The sequence below is a fragment of the Zonotrichia leucophrys genome, chromosome 27 (assembly GCF_028769735.1).
Source record: "Zonotrichia leucophrys gambelii isolate GWCS_2022_RI chromosome 27, RI_Zleu_2.0, whole genome shotgun sequence".
Lineage (NCBI taxonomy): Eukaryota > Metazoa > Chordata > Aves > Passeriformes > Passerellidae > Zonotrichia > Zonotrichia leucophrys.
This window is the reverse complement of record NC_088196.1, coordinates 5,853,330-5,875,663: the sequence shown is the minus strand read 5'-3', so window position 1 is coordinate 5,875,663 and position 22,334 is coordinate 5,853,330. Positions and strand designations below refer to the sequence as shown.

Sequence of the window (22,334 nt, the reverse complement as noted above, 5' to 3'; positions counted from 1 at the left end):
AATTCACATTTCTGGGGTGTTCCCCACCCTGGAAGCGCCTCCATGGTGTTTTTCTGTCAACTTTGTGCTGTTTGATAAAGTTTGTTGTTCACAATTAGGTTTCCTCTTTCATTTCTCTGCTAAATTCAGTTCTGGAGTGCCTGAGGGTGGTTTTTATTCACATTACTCAGGCTCGGATCCGGATCTGTCAGCCTGAACTCGACCCCAGGCACAGGAGGGGTCCTGCAAGTGACACCGCGGCCTCTGCTGTCCCCTCACAGCTTTGGGTCCTTTCAGGCTCCAAATAAACCCAGCTTTGGGTCCTTTCAGCTTTCAAATAAACCCAGCTTTGGGTCCTCTCAGGTTCTAAATTAAACCCAGCTTTGGGTCCTTCCAGCTTTGGGTCCTTCCAGCTTTCAAATAAACCCAGCTTTGGGTCCTTTCAGGCTCTAAATAAACCCAGCTTTGGGTCCTTCCAGCTTTCAAATAAACCCAGCTTTGGGTCCTTTCAGGCTCTAAATTAAACCCAGCTTTGGGACCTTCCAGCTTTGGGTCCTTTCAGCTTCCAAACAGAACACAAGGTGAGGACGTGAATTTCACATTGACATTTTTATTAACGCCAACTGTTTTAAATCTTTTTTTTTTATTATTTTGTACTTTTTTTGTTGTTGTTTTTTTTTTAGGATTTTTTGTGGGGTTTTTTGTAATCTTTTTTTTTTTAAACAATAGCACAAAAATGTCTCGAGGGGGAAGCAGTCTGACAAATCTGATGACCTTCTGAAAAAATTAACAGTTAAGCCACACCAAATACGAATTCCTGTTAAAGAAAATAAGGACAAAAAAGGGAGGAAAAACCAAAAATAAAAAGCTGGAACTCCAACCTTTGTGTATTAGAGGGTGGCTGGTTAGTAGGACCACGCTGCTTTGGGAGGGGATGATGGCACGGCTTCTTCATCGTCATCATCATCATCATCATCACTGATTTAAGGCTTCAGAATCGCATTTTCCACGGCAATGATGGAGAGGAAGGAGCAGGAGGAGCAGGGCAGCCCTGCCCGGGACAGGGGGCCGGGAGGAAATGGAATAAAATCAAACTGCACGAACCTTTCTGCTTTAATGTGGCTCTGAGAGGAGTTTCCTTTACAATCCCGACTCTGCTCGAAGGACATCAGCGACAGGGGTGGGGGAACCCAGGAGAAACAGAACAGGGGATTTGGGGGTTTTTGGGTTTTTTGTGGGTTTTACACAAACGGGAAGGGGGAACCCTACGGTCCTTGGGGCGGGGAGGGGTTCAGGGACAGCTCCCCAAAACCTCGCACAGGTTCTGTCCGACCGCGCCTGCCGGGCCCCAGGCCCTGCTGCACTCAGGGCCCCGCTCTGCCCTCAGCACCCCTGCTTTCCCTTCTGGGGGAGGGAGGGTGTAAAAAACAGAACATCATCAATAAGTGTCAGGAAAGGGGAGGGGGGTGTTAAATATTTTAACCACTGACAAGGCTTGAGGAAGTTTCACAGTTTTGTTATGCTCTATTTTATTACTATCATATTTACAGATTTTTTTCTCTCTCTTTTTTTTTGTATTTTTGTATTTTTTTCTCTCTCTCTCTCTCTTTCTGCAGAATCGCTGATAGATTTTTTTTGTTGCTGTTGTTGCTGTTGTTGTTTTTTTTTTTCCGAACAGAATTTTCCCAAATTCTTGGAGTGTGTGAGCAGGAACCGATTAAACTCTACATTCACGGTCCAATCCCCACGGGCTTGAGGAGGAGGAGGAGGAAATAAACAAAAAAAAAAAAAAAAAAAAAAGAAAAAAAAGGAGGAAAAAACGAAAAAAAGGAGGGGAAAAAAAAAAAAAAACAAAAAAAGGGGAAACAAACCAAAACCAAAACTCCCGAATTCTTGGCATGTGGGGCGGCGGCGGGGGCTCCTCCCGGTGCCCGGGGCTGCGCTGCGGCCGCGGCGGGCGCGCGGGGCTCACACGGGCGCGGGCGGCGCCCGGCGCTGCTGCAGGAAGTGCTGGATGCTGTCGGCGTCGCGCCGCAGCCACGCCGCGTTCAGCAGGATGTTCTCGCAGCACTGCTGCACCGTGCGCTCCGCCGACGGCGCCGGGTGGCTCTCGAAGAACGCCTGGGGGGGACAGCGACAGCTGGGGCGTGAGCGGGGCCGGGGACGCGGCCCGGGGCGGGGGAGCCGAGCGGGGCCGGGCGGGGGAGCCGAGCGGCTGGGGGGGCCGAAATAGAGCGGTGGGGGGAGATGAAATATCGGGATGGGGAAACACCTGCAGGGATGGGGAAACTCTTCCAGAGGTGGGGAGACACCTGCGGGGATGGGGAGCCCAGTCCAGCTCCTGCCCTGCTCAGGATGAGGAGCCCCACAGTGCCAGCCTGTCCCTGAGGGAAGTGCCCTGAGACCCCTGAGGGAATTGGCCTGAGACCCCTGAGGAATTGCCCTGACGCTGGGAATTGCCTCACACCTGGAATTGCTACCCCTGAGGAATTGCCCTCACACCCCTGAGGAATTGCCCTCACACCCCTGGGGAATTGCCCTCACACCCCTCAGGGAATTGCCCTCACACCCCTGAGGAATTGCCCTCACACCCCTGAGGAATTGCCCTCACACCCCTGGGGAATTGCCCTCACACCCCTGAGGAATTGCCCTCACACCCCTCAGGGAATTGCCCTCACGCCCCTGGGGAATTGCCCTCACACCCCTGGGGAATTGCCTCACACCATCCCCTGAGGGAATGCCCTCACACCCTCAGGGAATTGCCCTCACACCCTGGGAATTGCCCTCACGCCCCAATGCCCATGGGAATTGCCCTCACACCCCTCAGGGAATTGCCCTCACACCCCTGAGGAATTGCCCTCACACCCCTCAGGGAATTGCCCTCACACCCCTGAGGAATTGCCCTCACACCCCTGAGGAATTGCCCTCACACCCCTGAGGAATTGCCCTCACACCCCTCAGGGAATTGCCCTCATGCCCCTCAGGGAATTGCCCTCACGCCCCGGGGGCTCCAGTTCAAGCCCCGGCCCTGCTCCCACAGCCCGAACCCACCCTGGCCCCACCTGGGCACTCTCCAACAGCTCCAGACCAACCCTGGCACCCAAAACTGCCCGAGGTGACGCCACTGAAACCTCCCAGGGCATTCCTGAGTGTCCAGTTTGGGTGGGCAGTGACCTCGGGCCCAGTTCAGTGCCCCCAGCCCCATTTTGCCCGCTCAGTGCCCCCAGCCCCATTTTGCCCGTTTTTGCCCGTTTCCCAGCCCTGAGCTGTCCCACACTTGGCACGGCCCTCGCGGCCTGCAAGGTGACACTGAGCCTCAGACCTGGCCAATTCCCCACTCAAAGGTCAGGAATCCTCTTGGAAATGAGCTGGGACTCAATCAGGGCTGGTTTTCCCGCTCAGTGTTTTGCAATAAAATAAAATTAATTCTAATGCAAAACTTCTCTGTAAAGTAATTTCTGCTGTTAAATCTTTACTAAGAAAAGTCATTAAATGATAAAAAGGACCGAGCCAGCTCAGGACTCAGCTGATCTTTGGAATAACAATTCCTCCTCAGTGTTTTCCTAATAGGAACATGCTAATTAACCAATTAACAGCCCTATTCCAAAGTTTCTTCTTCCAAGATGTTGTTGGAAAAATGTGGGGAAAGAATAAATAATGAAATCCGCTCTCAGAGCTCTACCAATGATGGAGGTTGGGATAATTCTGAATATTTCAAAGTTTTCCTTTTTGGGGAGGCTCAAAGCTGCTGCCAAACTCTGCTGGATTTTATCAAAGTTGAAATCAATGAAGAATAAATCAGTGGAAATTACAGATCACTTCCATAATGCTGATTTAAGGCATTTCAATAAAATTTTATCCAACCTAAAGAGGTTTGGGGACGGAACAAAATCCACCAGGGTTTGACTCTTCCAGCCAGAGCACTGCAAGTTTATCAATGACTAATTAATAAATTCTTTAATTAAAGCTTCTTACCTTCACTTCTGCAGCCATTTTATCATTTGCAAATCCATCCACTGTGAGCTGAAGGGGAAATAAACCAACATTAAATTATTAATTCATTATTAAATTAAAGGTGAAATTCACCATTTCCAGTGGCAGAAGGGCTTTCCCCAGGGCCCCACGTACCTTTATTAATCTGGATATTAGGAATCCGCCTTGGTATCGATTATAAAGCTCCTCCCAGTTGTCCCTCACGAATTTCCAAGCAGCTTTCCTGCCCTGCTTGCTGCCTCCAGCCACCCCTCCGATCACCGACACCGTGTCCTGGGGACGTACCTCTTCCTGGGGAGGAAACATCACCAACATCCCACATTTCCCCAACAATTCCAGCACCTGGGCCGAGGTTTTAGGTGTTTCTACACCCAATCCATCAAGTAAAGCACAATTTTTACCCAAAAATGTAATGTACAACTCAAAGATTGAAGGAGAAGCAAATCGCTGAGTTATCCTCAGGTTACACCCACCAAAAAAAAAAAAAAAATCTTATTTCAACTAAAAAAGGAAAGATTTAGAGGGATTATTTTGGTTTTTTGGTAAATTGAGAGGTCAAACTGCATTTTGGCTTCCTGGGAATTGGTGCTGGAAGCAGAGCAGTGCCAGGAAAATTGGGATTAATTTCCACAGCACCAGGGAACCGACTGCTCTGAGCACAGAAAACCCCTGCAGCAGAGCAATCAGAATTTTCTTAATTTGGAATCAGCTCATTCAGAGGTTTGTTTAATTTGAAACCACCTTCCTCAGATTTTTTCTCAATTTGGAACCAACTCTCTCAGATTTTTGTTAATCTGGATCCAGCTCGAAATTTTGTTAATTTGGAACCAAGGCTCTCAGATTTGTGTTACTCTGAACCAACTCTCAGATTTTTCTTAATTTGGACCCAACTCAGCCAAATTTTAGACCCAGCTCAGCCAAATTTTTTCTTAATTTGGACCATTTCAGTCAAATTTCTCTTGATTTGGACCCAACTCAAAATCCAAATTTTTTCTTAATTTGGACGCAGCTCGCTGAGATTTTCCTCAGTTTGGGATTTCCCAAACTCTGCAGACCCAGGAGGAGAATTCCTGCAGGTTCAGCCCAGGGAGGGGAACTCACTGAAAGTGCAAAGGTGAGAACTTTTTGGATCAGCTCAGGCTGGGAGATGGCCCCGAGGACGCGCTCGATCCGGTTCTTCTCCTCCTGCATGTCAGCCTGCTTGTGCAGCTGCAGGCAAACACATCCAAATATTAATTCCTCATTAATCCCGCGCCTAATGAGCCCTCTGTGGCTGCCAGAGCTGCTAATTACTCAGCAGCCCTAATCAGGGACAAATTGGCCTGGCTGGTGGCGCCGTTCATTGCGAGGAATAAAGTGATTTTCAGCGGTTTGTGTAAAGGTCAGGGAGAAACCCCCAAGGGAATTCCACACCAGCAGGGACTGGGTTGGATAAACCCCAGCCCCGAGGGGTTTTTAGGGGGAAATGTGGGGTTTTGGGGAGTGAGCACCCACCTTTAGCATGGTGTCCAGGGTGGAGCTGTCCCCGTGCTTCAGCACGGTCACATAGACCTGGGAGGAAAGCAGAAATAAACCCATCACACTCCTGGAAATGCAGCAATTTGTGTGGAACTGGGGTGGAATTCCCACAGCTACAGAGATGCTGCAACCCTTGGGTGTTCTCAGGAGAATTTTGGCACCTCCCAAGGCGGGAGAAGCGGGGTGGCCGAGAGCGGGGGGATGCTCCCATCTCACAGCCCGCTCCCTCTCGGTGCCAGGGACGGACGGGCCCCCCGAGCCCCCCAGCACGAACGGGACCCCCGAGCGCCCTGCACATACAGGGCCCCCTGAGCCCCCCCCGCACATACAGGGCCCCCCGAGCCCCCGGCACGAACGGGACCCCGAGCCCCAGGCATGGACAGGGCCCCCCGAGCCCCCCGTTCATACAGGGCCCCCTGAGCCCCCTGCACATACAGGGCCCCCGAGCCCCCCACACATACAGGGCACCCCGAGACCCCCGCACATACAGGGCCCCCCAAGCCCCCCCACACGTACAGGGCCCCCGAGCCCCCCGTTCATACAGGGCCCCCTGAGCCCCCCACACATACAGGGCCCCCCGAGCCCCCCTGGCACGTACAGGCCCCCGAGCCCCCCGTTCATACAGGCCCCCCGAGCCCCAGGCTTGGACAGGGCCCCCGAGCCCCCTGCACATACCGGGCCCCCCAAGCCCCCCGGCACAAATGGGACCCCCCGAGCCCCCCACACATACAGGGCCCCCCGAGCCCCCCGGCACAAACGGGACCCCCCGAGCCCCAGGCATGGACAGGGCCCCCCGAGCCCCCCGTTCATACAGGACCCCCAAGCCCCCCACACATACAGGGCCCCCGAGCCCCCGTTCATACAGGGCCCCCGAGCCCCCCGTTCATACAGGGCCCCCTGAGCCCCCGTTCATACAGGGCCCCCCAAGCCCCCCGTTCATACAGGACCCCCGAGCCCCCATTCATACAGGGCCCCCTGAGTCCCCCACACGTACAGGGCCCCCCAAGCCCCCCGTTCACACAGGGCCCCCCGAGCCCCCATTCATACAGGGCCCCCTGAGTCCCCCACACGTACAGGGCCCCCCGAGCCCCCCGTTCATACAGGGCCCCCCGAGCCCCCCACACATACAGGGCCCCCCGGGCCCCCCTGCACGTACCGGGCCCCCCGAGCGCCCTGCACATACAGGGCCCCCCGAGCCCCCCGCACGTACCGGGGCCCCCCGAGCCCCCCGCACGCACCGGGCTCCTCAGGTCCGCCGACAGGACGTGCTTGCCCTCCACGTGCTCCTTGAAGCGCCGCCGCGCCTCCTCCAGCGTCGCCTTGTGCCCGGCCTTGCCCAGCTTGCCCAGCACCAGCCCCCGCAGCAGGGCGTCCAGGTGCCCTGGGGGACAGAAACAACACAAAAATGGGGTTATCTGGGAGACAAAACTCAGTACTGAATCTTTATTTGAGCTGTGTGATAGTCCCTGAGGATATCCACAGAATCCAGGCCTCCAGGGGTGGCTGAATGCCTCTTCCAGCCTCATTCTCCTCCCTTCTTTCCCCCAAACCTAAAACTGAATTTCCCAGCAGTTTCCCCCAAATCCCTGATGATTCATTAACACAAAAGATTCCCAACCCCACAACTGAATTTCCCATCATTTCCCCCAACCCATGATGATTTTTACTCAATCCCAACCTGAATTTCCCACCATTCCCCCCAAACCCCTGATGATTTCTACCCAATCCCAACCTGAATTTCCCACCATTTCCCCCAGCCCCTGATAATTTTCACCCAACCCCAAGTTAAATTTCCCACCATTCCCCCCACCCCTGATGATTTCTACCCAATCCCAATCTGAATTTCCCAACCATTTCCCCCAAACCCCTGATGATTTTCACCCAATCCCAATCTGAATTTCCCATCATTTCCCCCAAACCCCTGATGATTTTCACCCAATCCCAATCTGAATTTCCCATCATTTTCCCCAAACCCCTGATGATTTCTACCCAATCCCAATCTGAATTTCCCCCCATTCCCCCAGCCCAGCCCTCGTACCCTCTCCAGGCCGGGGGTCCCAGCCCAGCCTCTCCCCGATGGGCGAGAAGACGTCTCTGACGAACACCTGGATGTCCTCGTAGAAGTCAGTGTGGGACAGCAGCGTGCCCAGGATGCCCAGGTTGCAGCTCAGGTCGCTCCACACCGTGTAGTTGGGCTCGTTCACAAAGGCTTCCATCACCTTCAGCACCTCCACCGTGCTGATGATGCCAGCTCGGGCCTGGCCACCAGGAAAAAAAAGAAAATAAGAGATTAATCCCCGTTTCTAATAGCTCATCCATTTATTTTATTGATTATTAGGAAAACACAGGGATTAATCCCACTTTTTAATGGGATTGCCCCATTCCCAGAGTATTTTGCCCCAATCCCAAAGGATCTTCCCTGTTCCCAGAGGATTTTGCCCTATTCTCAGCTGATTTTCCCCCCATTCTCAGAGGATTTTTCCCCCCAATCCCAGCTGATTCCCCCATTCCCAGCTGATTTCCCCCATTCCCATAGGATTTCCCCCATTCCCATAGGATTTCAGCCATTCCCAGCTGATTCCCCCCATTCCAAGATTATTTCCCCCATTCCCAGCTGATTTCCCCCCCATTCCCATAGGATTTCAGCCATTCCCACAGGATTTCCCCCATTCCCAGCTGATTTCCCCCATTCCCATAGGATTTCCCCCATTCCCAGCTGATTTCCCCCATTCCCATAGGATTTCCCCCCATTCCCACAGGATTTCCCCCATTCTCACAGGATCCCCCCATTCCCAGCTGATTTCCCCCCCGTTCTGAGATGATTTTTCCCCCATTCCCACAGGATTTCCCCCATTCCCACAGGATTTCCCCCATTCCCACAGGATCCCCCCCATTCCCACAGGATCCCCCCCATTCCCATAGGATTTCCCCCCCATTCCCAGCTGATTTCCCCCCCGTTCTGAGCTGATTTTCCCCCATTCCCACAGGATCCCCCCCATTCCCACAGGAATCCCCCCATTCCCAGCAGATTCCCCCCTTGCCGGGGCTCACCAGGGAGAAGAGGTCGTTCTGCAGCCCCAGGCGGTCGACGGGCGGCAGGGACAGGTCGCGGATGGCCGGGATCAGGCTCTCCAGCATGGCCGGGCTGTACTGCGTGCGGTAGAACCCCACCGTGCCCAGGTTCAGCTGCAGCACACAACGAGAACCTCACCTTTCACACCTCCCTGGGTCTACAGTACCGTCTGCGTTCGTGTGCATTTAAATTAAATTCAGCTATGTCTGTATATTTAAATAAAATGTCATTTATTGGTGTACGTAATCACGTAAAATGTGATTTATACTGACATATAGTTGTGTATATGTATCTAAAATATGTCTTTGTATCTATTCACATCTATATAAAATATGTATTTGTATTTATACTTACCTATCTAAACTTTATACTTATAGGCATTTATCTAAAAAATCTTTGTATCCATATATATTTATCTAAAAGATCGTCATACTGTTATATATTTAAAATATGCCTTTGTATTTACATGTATTTATCTAAAATACATCTTCATATTTATCTAAAATACATCTTCATATTTATCTAAAATACATATCTCTATATATGTGTTTTATATATTAAAAGCGTATGTAAGAAAACTATATACAGAAAGCCAATATATCAAATTATGCATTAATATATATGCATGTTTTATATGCATTTAAAAAATTATAATTTTTTAAAATATAAATATATTGTATATCTTTATATTCATTAATATAATGTATAGACATATATATAGTTAAGAATTTTAATATAAATGTATTATAGTAAGAGAATATATTTAATACATAGCATAAAGTATATAATGATTGTAATAATTAATATTGTTATAATGGTAATGAGACAGTACAATAACCACAATAACAATAATTGCAATAATAATGATAACAATGACTAAAAAAGCCACCACATCTCAACTCAAATCCTGCCTTTCATTTCACTTTTTTTTCCAGGTTTGAATTCCCAAAAAATTCCAGATGACATTGTAGGAAAACAAGAAAGAAAGGGGAGGAATGGGAACCAAAACCCCACAGCAGCACAGGGAAGAAAAGGAGGTTTTTCCAGAGGAAAACCAGAATTCCAAGGGGAAAGGGAAACAAAAGAGGGAGGAGGAAAATGAAATTTTGAGTTCCCACCTTGACCCACTGCTCCGGCTTGGTGTCCTTCAGCACCACGGTGAGCTCGGGCTTGTCCATCAAAATCTGCATTTTGGCACAGGTGGGGTCCTCGCTCGTGCAAATGCTGATGGGCACCATCCACGTGGGGAAATCCTCCCCTGCAACGGAGGAAACGGGGGGAAAATGGGGGCAAAACACTGAGAAACAGCTCAAAACCAGCCCGGCTCAGCACTGAAAATGAAATCGGAAATAAAAGGCCAAAATCTGAAATGTCCGTTTTGAGAGGTAAAAATCTGAGGGAAAATGACAGTTTTAATCTGGAGTAAAATGTCAGTTTTAGAGTTGAAAATATGAGGGAAATCACAGTTTTAGAGCTAAAATCACCAAAATCTTTAAATCAGCTTTCAAGCCAAACATTTTAATTTAGGTAAGCACGGAAGGGGAGTGGAATCAGCGCTGGAATCAGTGCTTGTGCCCACCTGAGGTGTTTTAATTTCATTTATTTCAGCACCACCACAAGCCAGCTGCTCCCCAGCCCCTCCGAGGGCCCCGGCCCTAAAATTGACATTTCTGGAAGAATTTTGAGACGAGGAATGCTGCTCTCCATGCCAGCACGTGGAAACCACAAGTGGGAAAGGCCCAAACTTGGATTTCCTCACATTTCCCCACCTGGATCCAGGCAGAGCACAGGCCTGGGGCTGTTTCAGCTCCCAAAATTGCTGCTTTTGGATGAAAAACAACAAAAACCCAACAATACCCCTTCAAAACTGGGATATTTTGTGGTTTTGTGCCCACCCAATCCTGCTCCCAGCTCTCTCTTACCAGTATATGGTCCACTGGCACAGAATTTCTTCTGGACCAACTTCAACACTTTGTCATCTTCTTGCTGAGGGGAAAAAAAAATTTTAAAAAAAAGAAAAAATTGCGAGAAAATGAGAAAAGGGGATGATTAGTTTAATTTCAGTCCCTGTGTGTCACTGCCCTCTGTTTCATGGAATAATTTGGTTTACCACCCCTAATGCAAGGAAGTCCTCTAAGTCAGGGAATATGGTTAAATCTGATCCAAAATTTAGGCACAATTCCATTTTCACCACTCCTGATCCACAGGAATGCCCAGAATTTGTGGATATTGTTAAATCTGATCCGAAATTAAGGCACAATTCCAATTTTACCACCCCTGATCCAAAGGAATGCTCGAAACCAGGGAATATTGTTAAATTTGATCTGAAATGAAGGCACAATTCCATCTTTACCACCCCTAATCGAAGGGAATGCCCAAAATCAGGGAATATTGTTAAATATGACCCAAAATTATGGCACAATTCCATCTTTACCACCCGTTATCCAAGGGAATCCTCCAAACCAGGGAACATTGTTAAATTTGATCTGAAATGAAGGCAACAATTCCCTTTTCACCTGTTCAGCCTCCACGTAAATGAGTGGAAATCCCATTTGCTTGGTCCACGTGTTCATCACAGCAGCAATGGGTTTGCCACTGGCTTTTTCCAGGCTTTCCCAGAGATCCTCTGCAGAAGAAAGAGATTTGAATCAGGTTTTATTAGTGATAACACAGGGTAAGTTGGGTTCTTACTTCACCTTTTACACTTCTGGGTTTTGTTGAAATTTAACAGATAACAGGCAAAAATAAAGTGGAAATAGTTTAAACCTCCTCAGGAAGGAGAGAGGGGAAAAGCAGCTTCTTTACTGCTAAAAAGCCCCAGTCAATACACGTGGTGATACAAAAATTAACATTAAATATTAAGAGAGAACAACATTTCCCTTTAGGTTTTTTATGTATTATGTCAAAAACTGCTGAGCAAACACCACGGATTGGATTTGGCTGATGGAGCTTTGATGTCCTCACTTCCACCTTTGTGCCTGATCCACAAAAATAGAGGGTTTAAAAGCAAAAATACCAGATTTTGACCTGTTTAATCACAGGATCAATACTGCAGAAGGCTCTCTTGGCAAAGAATATTTGTGGGATATTTTTCAGCGGTAACTGAAAATATCTCAAAAATGTTGGAGATGACCTCAGCCACACACTCCAGGGACAGAAAATCCCCAGGCCTGCTGAATCCTTCCCATGCAGGGCATGAGACTGGGGACAAGCCAGGAACACCCAGGAATTTCAATTATTTCAGGTGCAAACCAGCAGTTTTGAGTCCCAAAATAACTCGTGTGCCCGGTTACCTGTGGCAGCGTTCCTCTGCTGGAACTTGGTCAGGTACAGGTTCATTCCTTTCCGGAAATCCTGGCAACACACAAGGGGGATGTCACGGGATCTCCCATCCTGCTCCTGCTCTGCTTTTACCCCCAGGAAACCAGGCAGGGAATCTTTCAAACCTCTAATTCCTTCTCTATTTCCCATTATTGTTTTTCCCAGATAAGCTCAAACAGAGCTTGAAGGGGAGAAATTTTAAAAACACAGAACAACTCCATTTTTTTTTTTTTAAACCCCAGTAATTTTAGCTGTAAAAAATGCCCTGAAAATCTCAAATTCTCATCCCTTTACCTCATCCCCAATGTAGTCGTGCAGCATCCGGATCACAGAGGCTCCCTTGCTGTAGGAGATGGCATCAAAGATTTCATCCACCTCGGAGGGATGGCCCACGCTGACCTGTGGGAAGCGCCACAACCCCCAGTGACAACGGTCTGGGCTGACCAAAAATTGCATTTTGCTCGTGGCAAAGTTTTAGAGGTGAAAGTCTGAGGGAAAATGTCAGTTTTAGAGGTGAAAATGTGAGGGAAAACTGTTTTAGAGGTGAAAATCTGAGGGAAAAATCACTTTTAGAGGTAAAAATCTGAGGGAAAAATCACTTTTAGAGGTGAAAATCTGAGGGATTCTTTCTCTCCTCTCCCACTGCTGGATGGTTTGAGGGGAATCTGAAAATCCCTCACATATGTCTGGGTCAGGGCTGGTTTGGATGTTAAACGTGGTTTAAGTTATGTTTTGGTGCTGGATCAGATAAATTTGGGGATCTCCCTTCAATCCTTGGCTTCCCAAAAGCAGCAAATCTTTTGTTAAACTAAGATTAAGATTATTAAATCCAGGAATAGCGGGCAAGGCGCGCTCAGGGAGTGAATCACTCTAAAACGCCCTGCTGGACAAGGTTAATTCCCAAAATTTATTTAAAATGATTTGTAAAACATTAGAATCCACAGGAATTAGATCTCTAGGAATTAGATCTTTAGGATTCCTAGGAATTCCAAGGAGTTTTTGGGGCACGGGGAGAGCAGAACCCACAGAGCGCAGCCCCAGCTCCGGATCCCGCCTGGCCCAGCCACCACCACAAAATTCCCTTTTTAACCACAGGGAAAAGGGGGAAAAGGCTGGAAAAGGAGGGCCGACCTCGATGGGGTGGCTGTTGTCTAAGGCATCGAGCTCCTGCGCCCGCGTGTAGTCGGCAGACACGAACTGGGTCCAGATGTCGTACTCGGGGAAGCAGTGATCCACGCACAGGTACTCGATCCACGAGGCAAAGCCCTCGTTCAGCCACAGGTGGGTCCACCACTCCTGCAGGGCACAGGAACCGGGCATGAGGGGCAAAACCCACGGGGAATGTTTAATTGTTATAAATAATAATTATTAAATAAATAATAATTTATTTCTATAAATAAATAAATTTAAAATTATATATTTTATAATAAATAATTTATATTTATTTATAATAATTATTATTTATTTAATAATAAATATTAAATAAATAATTATTATAAATAAATATAAATAACGAATTAAATAAAATAACCAATTAAATATTAAAAAATTTATATTTATTTATAATAATTATTATTTATTTAATAATAAATATTAAATAAATAATTATTATAAATAAATATAAATTATTTTATATTTAATTGGTTATTTTATTTAATTCGTTATTTTAATTTATTGGTTACTTTAATATTTAATTAGTTATTTTATATTTAATTGGCTATTTTAGTTAATTCGTTATTTTAATTTATTGGTTATTTTAATATTTAATTAGTTATTTTATATTTAATTGGCTATTTTAGTTAATTTGTTATTTTAATTTATTGGTTATTTTAATATTTAATTAGTTATTTTAACGGGCATATTTAGCTATGCCCGTGCTGCTGTTTAGGGGCACCCAAACACACGTTTTGGGCAGGACACAAAGCAAATTTAAATTAAAAAAGGGGATTTTGGAGGTACCATAAACCACCATTTAAATATTAAATTTTGTTATCACAGCATGCTGCTATGGAGGTGCACTCGAACAGAGATTCTGGGCAGGACAGGAGGCAGGCTGCAATAAAAGCGGATTTTGGGGGGCTGAGGTACCATAAATCACTATTTAAATATTAAATTAATTCTGTTATCACAGCGTGGTGCAGTTTAGGTGCATCCAAACCCAGATTTTGGAGGCAGGCTGCAATAAAAGCGGATTTTGGGGGTGAGGTACCATAAATCACTATTTAAATATTAATTCTGTTATCACAGCGTGCTGCAGTTTAGGTGTATCCAAACCCAGATTTTGGAGGCAGGCTGCAATAAAAGCGGATTTTGGGGGGCTGAGGTACCATAAATCACTATTTAAATTTTAAATTAATTATGTTATCACAGCATGCTGCTGTTTAGGTGTATCCAAACCCAGATTTTGGAGGCAGGCTGCAATAAAAGCGGATTTTGGGGCTCGGTACCATAAATCACAATTTAAATACTAAATTTATTATGGTATCACAGCGTGGTGCAGTTTAGGTGCATCCAAACCCAGATTTTGGGCAGGCTGCAATAAAAGCGGATTTGGGGCTCCGTACCATAAATCACTATTTAAATACTAAATTTATTATGGTATCACAGCGTGGTGCAGTTTAGGTGTATCCAAACCCAGATTTTGGGCAGGCTGCAATAAAAGCGGATTTTGGGGGTGAGGTACCATAAATCACTATTTAAATATTAATTCTGTTATCACAGCGTGCTGCAGTTTAGGTGTATCCAAACCCAGATTTTGGGCAGGTTGGAACAAAAGCGGATTTTGGGGCTCGGTACCATAAATCACTATTTAAATATTACATTAATGACGTTATCACAGCGTGCTGCAGTTTAGGTGTATCCAAACCCAGATTTTGGGCAGGTTGGAACAAAAGCGGATTTTGGGGGTGAGGTACCATAAATCACAATTTAAATACTAAATTTATTATGGTATCACAGCGTGGTGCAGTTTAGGTGCATCCAAACCCAGATTTTGGGCAGGCTGCAATAAAAGCGGATTTTGGGGGTGAGGTACCATAAATCACTATTTAAATATTAAATTAATGATGTTATCACAGCGTGCTGCAGTTTAGGTGTATCCAAACCCAGATTTTGGGCAGGCTGCAATAAAAGCGGATTTTGGGGGTGAGGTACCATAAATCACTATTTAAATATTAAATTAATGATGTTATCACAGCGTGCTGCAGTTTAGGTGTATCCAAACCCAGATTTTGGAGGCAGGTTGGAACAAAAGCGGATTTTGGGGGTGAGGTACCATAAATCACTATTTAAATATTAATTCTGTTATCACAGCGTGGTGCTGTTTAGGTGTATCCAAACCCAGATTTTGGGCAGGTTGGAACAAAAGCGGATTTTGGGGCTCGGTACCATAAATCACTATTTAAACATTAATTCTGTTATCACAGTGTGGTGCTGTTTAGGTGTATCCAAACCCAGATTTTGGGCAGGCTGTAATAAAAATGGGATTTTGGGGCTCGGTACCATGGTGACGAGGTTCCCGAACCACTGGTGAGCCAGCTCGTGCCCCACCACCAGCGCCACCCACTGGCGGGACGAGGAGCAGGAGTTCTTGGGGTCGATGAGCAGCGCCGTCTCCCTGCGGGGACACAAACCGAGCTCAGCACGGCCGGGACAGCCCCAAAAACCACAACAAAGGAGGTGGAATTACCTAAGAGAGGAAAAAACCCCCAAAACCGACCCAAAATTTATCTCGGTGTAGCCAGGACATTGTCAGGGTGAGTTCCACAGCTGCCGCAATGCTTTGGAGCAGGAATTATTTCATGGCATGCAAGAAGTGGAAGGAAAAAAAACCCAGGCAGAAGGAGGAAAATTTAGTTTTTATTTATCGAAATGCTCCCCTGGGTGATTTTTGGAAGCTCAGCTCTCTCTGTGCTCAGATCCTGCTCCCCTCAGTGTTCCCAAAGGAATTCTGGCTCTGCCAAGAGGTGCCAGCAGCAATTTCTCCTCTGTGGCACCTCCAGCCCTGCAGGAATAGGAACCTCTGGAATGCTGAAATTCCAGGGAAAAACCTCCCAAAACACCTCCCGAGGGCACTGCAGGTGCCCAAATGGGGCAGAGCAAACTCAGCACCAAGGGGCAAAAATTCACAGCTCCAGCCCAAAAATTCTCCTCATCCACGATAAATATATTAAATTGTTTTCCCCACAAGGAATAAAATATCAAATTTCATCAGAATTGCAACAAGCAGGGAAAAAAATTAAAAACTGGGCTTGAATTTGTTTTGGATTTTTTAATTTCAAACTGAGCAGAAGAAATCCCAAATTATTTCAGGGTTTAAAGTCCAAAGCTTACAAGTTGTTCAAAATTCAGGGAAATCCTCCTGACCACCAGCACAGAAAGGAATTAATATCAAGCAAAAGTGCAAAAGCTTGATCAGAAGAAGGAAAAAGAATCAAACTGCAAAGGAAGGCGAGTTAATATTTTTGATTTTCCCACCTCCACACCTTTACTCTGTGGCAGCCAAATTTACCTACGAGGTAAAATAAACTCTCCCAGCTGTGTCAGGAGATTTTATGGGGGAAAAAAGGGGCCAAGAAGGTTTTTACAATTTAAAACCCTCAGCCAGTGGCTGAACTTTGCCTTCCTGAGCTGCAACACCACCACCAAAATCATCCAAACCAAACTAAAAATTGAAAGGATTGGTTCTGTGTGATTTGGGATGACACCCAGCCATTAGAGCTGCCTCAAATGAATCCAATTAACTCCAAGAATTAATGAACAGAGAGGGGGAAAGACAGTATTTTAACATCATACCTATAAGTAACAAGGCCCCAGTTCTCCATGGCACCTTTATAAAATAAATACAAAGGTTTATTGATATTGATCCACACCTCTTCCTAAAGGTTTTTTAATTAAAAAAAAATCAAATAAAATACAATTTCAGCAATAAAGTGAGTTACTTTACCAGCAGCAAAGTCTGCAATAGCTATGAGATCAATTTTAGGAAGAGGGTAAGGAACATTGAAGTAGTCCTTATAAAAAGGCAGAGTTTTAGCAGCAACCTGTAAGAAACAAGAGGAGAAATGTGCTGTTAACCTGGAACTGGGCAACACTTGGGAAACTGCGACTGAAACTAAGGAAACTAAGGAATTATGACTGAAACTAAGGAATTATGGTTGAAACTAGGAAATTATGACTGAAAATAGGAAATTACCATTGAAACTATAAATTTATGACTGAAACAAAGAAATTACGACTGCAACTAAGAAATTGTGACTGAAATTAAGAAATTAGGATTGAAAAACTAAGGAATTATGACTGAAACTAAGAAGTACGGCTAAAATTAGGAAATTACGAATGAAACTAAGAAATTATGACTGAAACTAGGAAAAGAAACCCCAAAACTTCCAGATTTCAGTGAATGACCACAAACCCAACTCAGATTTACCTCCAGAGAAAACTTGCCCTGTTTGGCAAAAAAAATTCCAAAAACCAGGAATACAACAACAACAACAACAAAACAAAAAAAAACCAAAAACCAAAACAAACCCCAAAAAAACAAAACAAAAAAAAAGAAAAAAAAAGAAAAAAAAAGAAAAAAACCCCAAAACTCGCTGATTTCAGTGAGTGACCAAACTCCAGACCTGACTCAGATTTACCTCCAGGGCCAACTTGCCCTGCTCGGCCTTGCCCACAGGCGTGTAGATGCGCACCAGGACTCTGCTTATGTCGACAACCCACCACAAACCACAAGAAAACCCCAAAATTTGCTGATTTCAGTGAATGACCAGATTCCAAACACCCCAAATCCACTCCACATTTACCTCCAGGGTGAACTTGCCCTGCTCGGCCTTGCCCACAGGCGTGTAGATGCGCACCAGGACTCTACTTATGTCTACAACCACCAAAAACCACAAGAAAACCCCAAAAAGCCCCAAAATTGGCTGATTTCAGTGGCTGACCAAACCCCAGACCCTGTCCAGGTTTACCTCAAGGGCCAACTTGCCCTGCTCGGCCTTGCCCACGGGCGTGTAGACGCGCACCAGGACTGTGCTTATGTCGACAACCCACCAAAAACCACAAGAAAACCCCAAAAAAACCCCAAAACTGGCTGATTTCAGTGAAAAGCAGACCCCAAACCATGTCCAGGTTTACCTCGAGGGCGAACTTGCCCTGCTCGGCCTTGCCCACGGGCGTGTAGACGCGCACCAGCACGCTGAGTGCATCTACAACCCACCAAAAACCACAAGAAAACCCCAAAAAAACCCCAAAACTTGCTGATTTCAGTGGCTGACCAAACCCCAAACCGTGTCCAGGTTTACCTCGAGGGCGAACTTGCCCTGCTCAGCCTTGCCCACGGGTGTGTAGATGCGCACCAGGACTCTGCTTATGTCGACAACCACCACAAACCACAAGAAAACCCCAAAAAACCCCAAAACTGGCTGATTTCAGTGAAAAGCAGACCCCAAACCGTGTCCAGGTTTACCTCCAGGGTGAACTTGCCCTGCTCGGCCTTGCCCGCAGGTGTGTAGACGTGCACCAGCACGCTGAGTGCACCTACAACCCACCAAAAACCCCAAAAAACCCCAAAACTGGCTGATTTCAGTGAAAAACAGACCCCAGACCCTGTCCAGGTTTACCTCGAGGGCGAACTTGCCCTGCTCGGCCTTGCCCACGGGCGTGTAGACGCGCACCAGCACGCCGTCCTGCGAGCGCGCCTCCACGAAGTCGTACTCGCCCACCACGAAGGCCACCAGGTACGTGGACATGACGGGCGAGCGCGCGAACTTCACCTCCACCAGGCTCTCGTCGTCGGGGTACGGCCGCCGCTCCACCACGTTCTGGCACAAAACACAGCCACGTTGGGCCTTGGCGGCGCCAAAACCTCAACGTTTTACCCGAGCGTTGCGGTTTTTAAGGCACAAAGAGGTTCAGAAAGAGAGTCTTGAAAATAAGAGGAAAAGACCCAAAAACGCAATTTCTTGATGGATTTCAGATCATCCTGCTGCTGCTGTCTTTATCACACTAAAACATTCAGGGAGTTGCTCCAAAATAACTCCTAAATTACCATTAGGAGCAACTCTCCAGCTCCAGACTGGAATGATTTGGGGTAAAACCCCTCAGGTGCATCCTGCCTGCTCCAAAGTGGGAATTCCCAACACGCTGCAGAAACCATTCCCTGCTTGTGGTTAAAATTCAAGGGATTCGGTGTTTTCAAGCAGTTCTCTCGTGGCTGAAGTGCCCCATCCCAGCTGCAGGTGTGATTTTATTATTATTAAGTATTCATAAATAATATTAATTATAATGTAGTTACAGTGAAATTATAAATATTACCATATTTATATTGTATACAAGTATAATTGTTACATATAATATATAATGATTACATAGTATATATAATTTTCCTATTATATTTCTATTGATAATATTAGCATATTATTTCTCTTATAATAATTTTTTTTTCATATTCCAGTTATATCCCATTAGGAAATAAAGAGCATCAATCCAATCCCAGCAAGGCAGCCCTCTAAATCCAGACCCAAAAACCTTGTGCAGGGCCAGGCCAGGCCAGGCTTTATTTATTTATAAATGAATTTATTTATAAATAAATAAAGCCTATTTTAAAACCAATTCTTCTCCAGCAACACCTAAGAACACGTGCAGGCAGCAAATCAAAAATGCTCATTTGTGTTTGTTTGTGTTTATTCTGTTTCCACATTTTGTTCCCGCTCTGGACAGAAACCCAGAGAGGAAAACTCACAAAGGATTTTTTTCCCAGTCCCTCTTAATCAAGCAGCACATGAAATTAATTTTAATTTTATTTTTTTAAAACCACCAGGTTTGTCCTGACATCAAATTTTGTGTTTCTCTCCCCATTTTTTGCAGATTTTATTCTCAGCTGTTATCAAGGCAAAATTTTAATTATCAATGGCATATTTAATTAAAATATTTAGGAACTTACCATATTTGACAAAGCTACTCTGTCTTTGGGAACCACCAAAGAAATATCAAAGGTTGCTTTGATTGCAGGCTCATCCCAGCAAGGGAAAGCCCTGCGAGCATCAGTGGCCTGGAATAAAGAGAATTAAACAAACAAATCACAGCACATTGTGGTAAAAACCACAGAAATTCAATTTATTTCCAGCAAAAAAAGGGAGAATCATGGCTTGGTCTCCTCACTGCACTCCTGACCTCAGAATTAGGTTTTTATTCTTCTTTCACTCCCGATTTTAAATAAAAATTTGTCCAAATTGAGCAGAAGCACGGCAGGAGGGGAAGCACTGGGGGCACCCAGGCGTGCACAAACCACCCCAAATTTGTCCAAAAGACCCCAAAAATGCTCAGGTTGTGCTGGGGGAGTGCCCTGGGCAGCACCAGCCCAGCCCTGAGCTCACTGCAAGGAGGGAAAAATAATGTGAATTTCTGATATCTATCCAGAGGGGATGGGTGAAGGTGAGAAAATGCGTCTTTGCCTTTGATTCATCCTTTGTTGCAAGGATAAATCCTGGTTAGAAATGGAAATGAAAATAAAAATAAAATAAAAATAAAATTAAATTAAATCTAAAATTACATTTTATTTAAAATAAAATTAAAAATAAAATAAAAATAGAAATGAAAATAAAAAATAAATTTCAATTAGAATTTTAAAATAAAATAAAAATGAAAATATAAATGGAAATGAAAATAAAAAAAGAAAATACAAACGAAAATACAAATGAAATAAAAAGGAAAATATAATAAATGAAAATAAAAAATAAATTTCAATTAGAATTTTAAAATAAAATAAAAATGAAAATATAAATGGACATGAAAATAAAAAAGAAAATACAAACGAAAATACAAATGAAATAAAAAGGAAAATATAAATAAAATAAAAATTAAAATAAATTTCAATTAGATTTTAAAATAAAATAAAAATGAAAATATAAATGGAAATGAAAATAAAAAAAGAAAATACAAACGAAAATACAAATGAAATAAAAAGGAAAATATAAATAAAATAAAAATGAAAATAAAAATAAATTTAAAATGAAAATAAAAATAAAAATGAAAATTTTATAAAAATAAAAATGAAAATAAAAACGAAAATTTTATTAAAAATGAAAATAAAAATAAAATTAAATAAAAATAAAACAAAAATAAAACCAGAAGCAGACAATGGTGCAGAGAGGCTCACCTCGAACTGGGTGACGGCGGCGTAGCGCGTGTCCCCGCTGGGCGTGCTGTACTTACTCCGGTAGAACCCCTTCATTTTGTCATTCAGCTCCCCCACAAAGTCAATCTTGAGTGTCCCTGTCCCTGCAACGCAAGCACACAGACCTGGCCTGGGCACGCGGCACACAACTGGGATTGCTCCTTAGACAAAATAAACCCAGAATTCTGGCAGGCTCCCCATGGGATTTTTGGATTTTTTAAACAGAGCAGCGACCAAGAGGGACCTCAAAAGTTCCATCTTCCAATGAAACTTGGAGGAAAGTCTGCAAACTCCAGGATTTAAGGAATTGTGGCAAATCAATTATGGATTTCAGCGCAAACCAGCCAAAATGTGCAGTTCCAGGGGAGGGCAGGGAAGGAGCTGCTGCCCAGAGCCCCAGCAGGGAGGGCCCTTACCTTTCTGCAGGGTGCTGGGGAAGGACAGAGTGACCTTCTCGTCCTCGTTCTGGTAGTTGAACCCTGTGGCGTGAACCTCTGCAAAGGGAAGAACAGCACCGGCATCAGAACCGCCCTGGAAAGGGCTTTGGGCTCAAAACCCTGCAAATCCGCCCAGAGCAGCTGAGCTCCACAGCTCTGAGCTAATTCTGAGTGAGGAACTGCAGGAACAGGAATTCTCCCTCGTGGTGGGAATTGCAGGAGTGAAAGCTGGGCTGAAAAACCCCAAACCTGCAGGAAAAATGGGATTTGTGTCCTGGGAATGTTGTGGTGGGTATTCCAGGAGTGAAAGTTGTGCTGAAAATCCCCAAACCTGCAGGAAAAATGGGATTTGTGTCCTGGGAATGTTGTGGTGGGTATTCCAGGAATGAAAGTTGTGCTGAAAATCCCCAAACCTGCAGGAAAAACGGGATTTGTGTCCCAGGAATGGTGAAACGCAGCCCCAAATTCCCCCCTTGCTGTCAAACACTCCCGTCAGTGCAGCAGGATTCCCATTAATTATCCCAAACAGGATGCTTAGGGTTTATTGACCTAATTTGTGGCTCTCACTATGAAAATCCCATTAATCTCCACAGCAATGGGGAGGGGGGGTTTGCTTGGATTTAACCACAAAATAAATGTTGATTTTATTAAAGAAATGCCTTCAGAAGCGGGGCCCTACTTTGGGGTTCCTGCCCTGCTCAGGCAGAGATCCCAAAGGCACCCAAAAATGAGGGAATTTGGTAATTACACAGAGATCCCAAAGGCACCCAAAAATGAGGGAATTTGGTATTTACACAGAGATCCCAAAGGCACCCAAAAATGAGGGAATTTGGTATTT

At 45.3% G+C, this 22,334-nt stretch overlaps 1 protein-coding gene across 1 annotated transcript in view; it reads right to left on the bottom strand.

Moving 5' to 3' along the window:
- Positions 1 to 1,479: 1,479 nt before the first annotated feature.
- NPEPPS (aminopeptidase puromycin sensitive) overlaps positions 1,480 to 22,334 on the bottom strand; it is a 34,767-nt gene continuing 13,912 nt past the window's right edge. The window contains exons 3-23 of the mRNA XM_064733631.1: positions 21,476 to 21,553; positions 21,042 to 21,163; positions 19,827 to 19,934; positions 18,505 to 18,705; positions 16,830 to 16,926; positions 16,679 to 16,712; positions 15,386 to 15,500; positions 13,016 to 13,180; positions 12,179 to 12,283; positions 11,857 to 11,917; positions 11,080 to 11,189; positions 10,486 to 10,549; positions 9,682 to 9,821; positions 8,542 to 8,676; positions 7,529 to 7,748; positions 6,729 to 6,871; positions 5,467 to 5,523; positions 5,074 to 5,181; positions 4,108 to 4,263; positions 3,955 to 4,002; positions 1,480 to 2,100 (exon numbers count right to left, since the gene is read on the bottom strand). Of these exons, the coding sequence (XP_064589701.1) occupies positions 1,948 to 2,100; positions 3,955 to 4,002; positions 4,108 to 4,263; positions 5,074 to 5,181; positions 5,467 to 5,523; positions 6,729 to 6,871; positions 7,529 to 7,748; positions 8,542 to 8,676; positions 9,682 to 9,821; positions 10,486 to 10,549; positions 11,080 to 11,189; positions 11,857 to 11,917; positions 12,179 to 12,283; positions 13,016 to 13,180; positions 15,386 to 15,500; positions 16,679 to 16,712; positions 16,830 to 16,926; positions 18,505 to 18,705; positions 19,827 to 19,934; positions 21,042 to 21,163; positions 21,476 to 21,553 (2,420 nt within the window). The 3' untranslated portion in view covers positions 1,480 to 1,947. The remainder of the gene's footprint in view (positions 2,101 to 3,954; positions 4,003 to 4,107; positions 4,264 to 5,073; positions 5,182 to 5,466; positions 5,524 to 6,728; positions 6,872 to 7,528; positions 7,749 to 8,541; positions 8,677 to 9,681; positions 9,822 to 10,485; positions 10,550 to 11,079; positions 11,190 to 11,856; positions 11,918 to 12,178; positions 12,284 to 13,015; positions 13,181 to 15,385; positions 15,501 to 16,678; positions 16,713 to 16,829; positions 16,927 to 18,504; positions 18,706 to 19,826; positions 19,935 to 21,041; positions 21,164 to 21,475; positions 21,554 to 22,334) is intronic.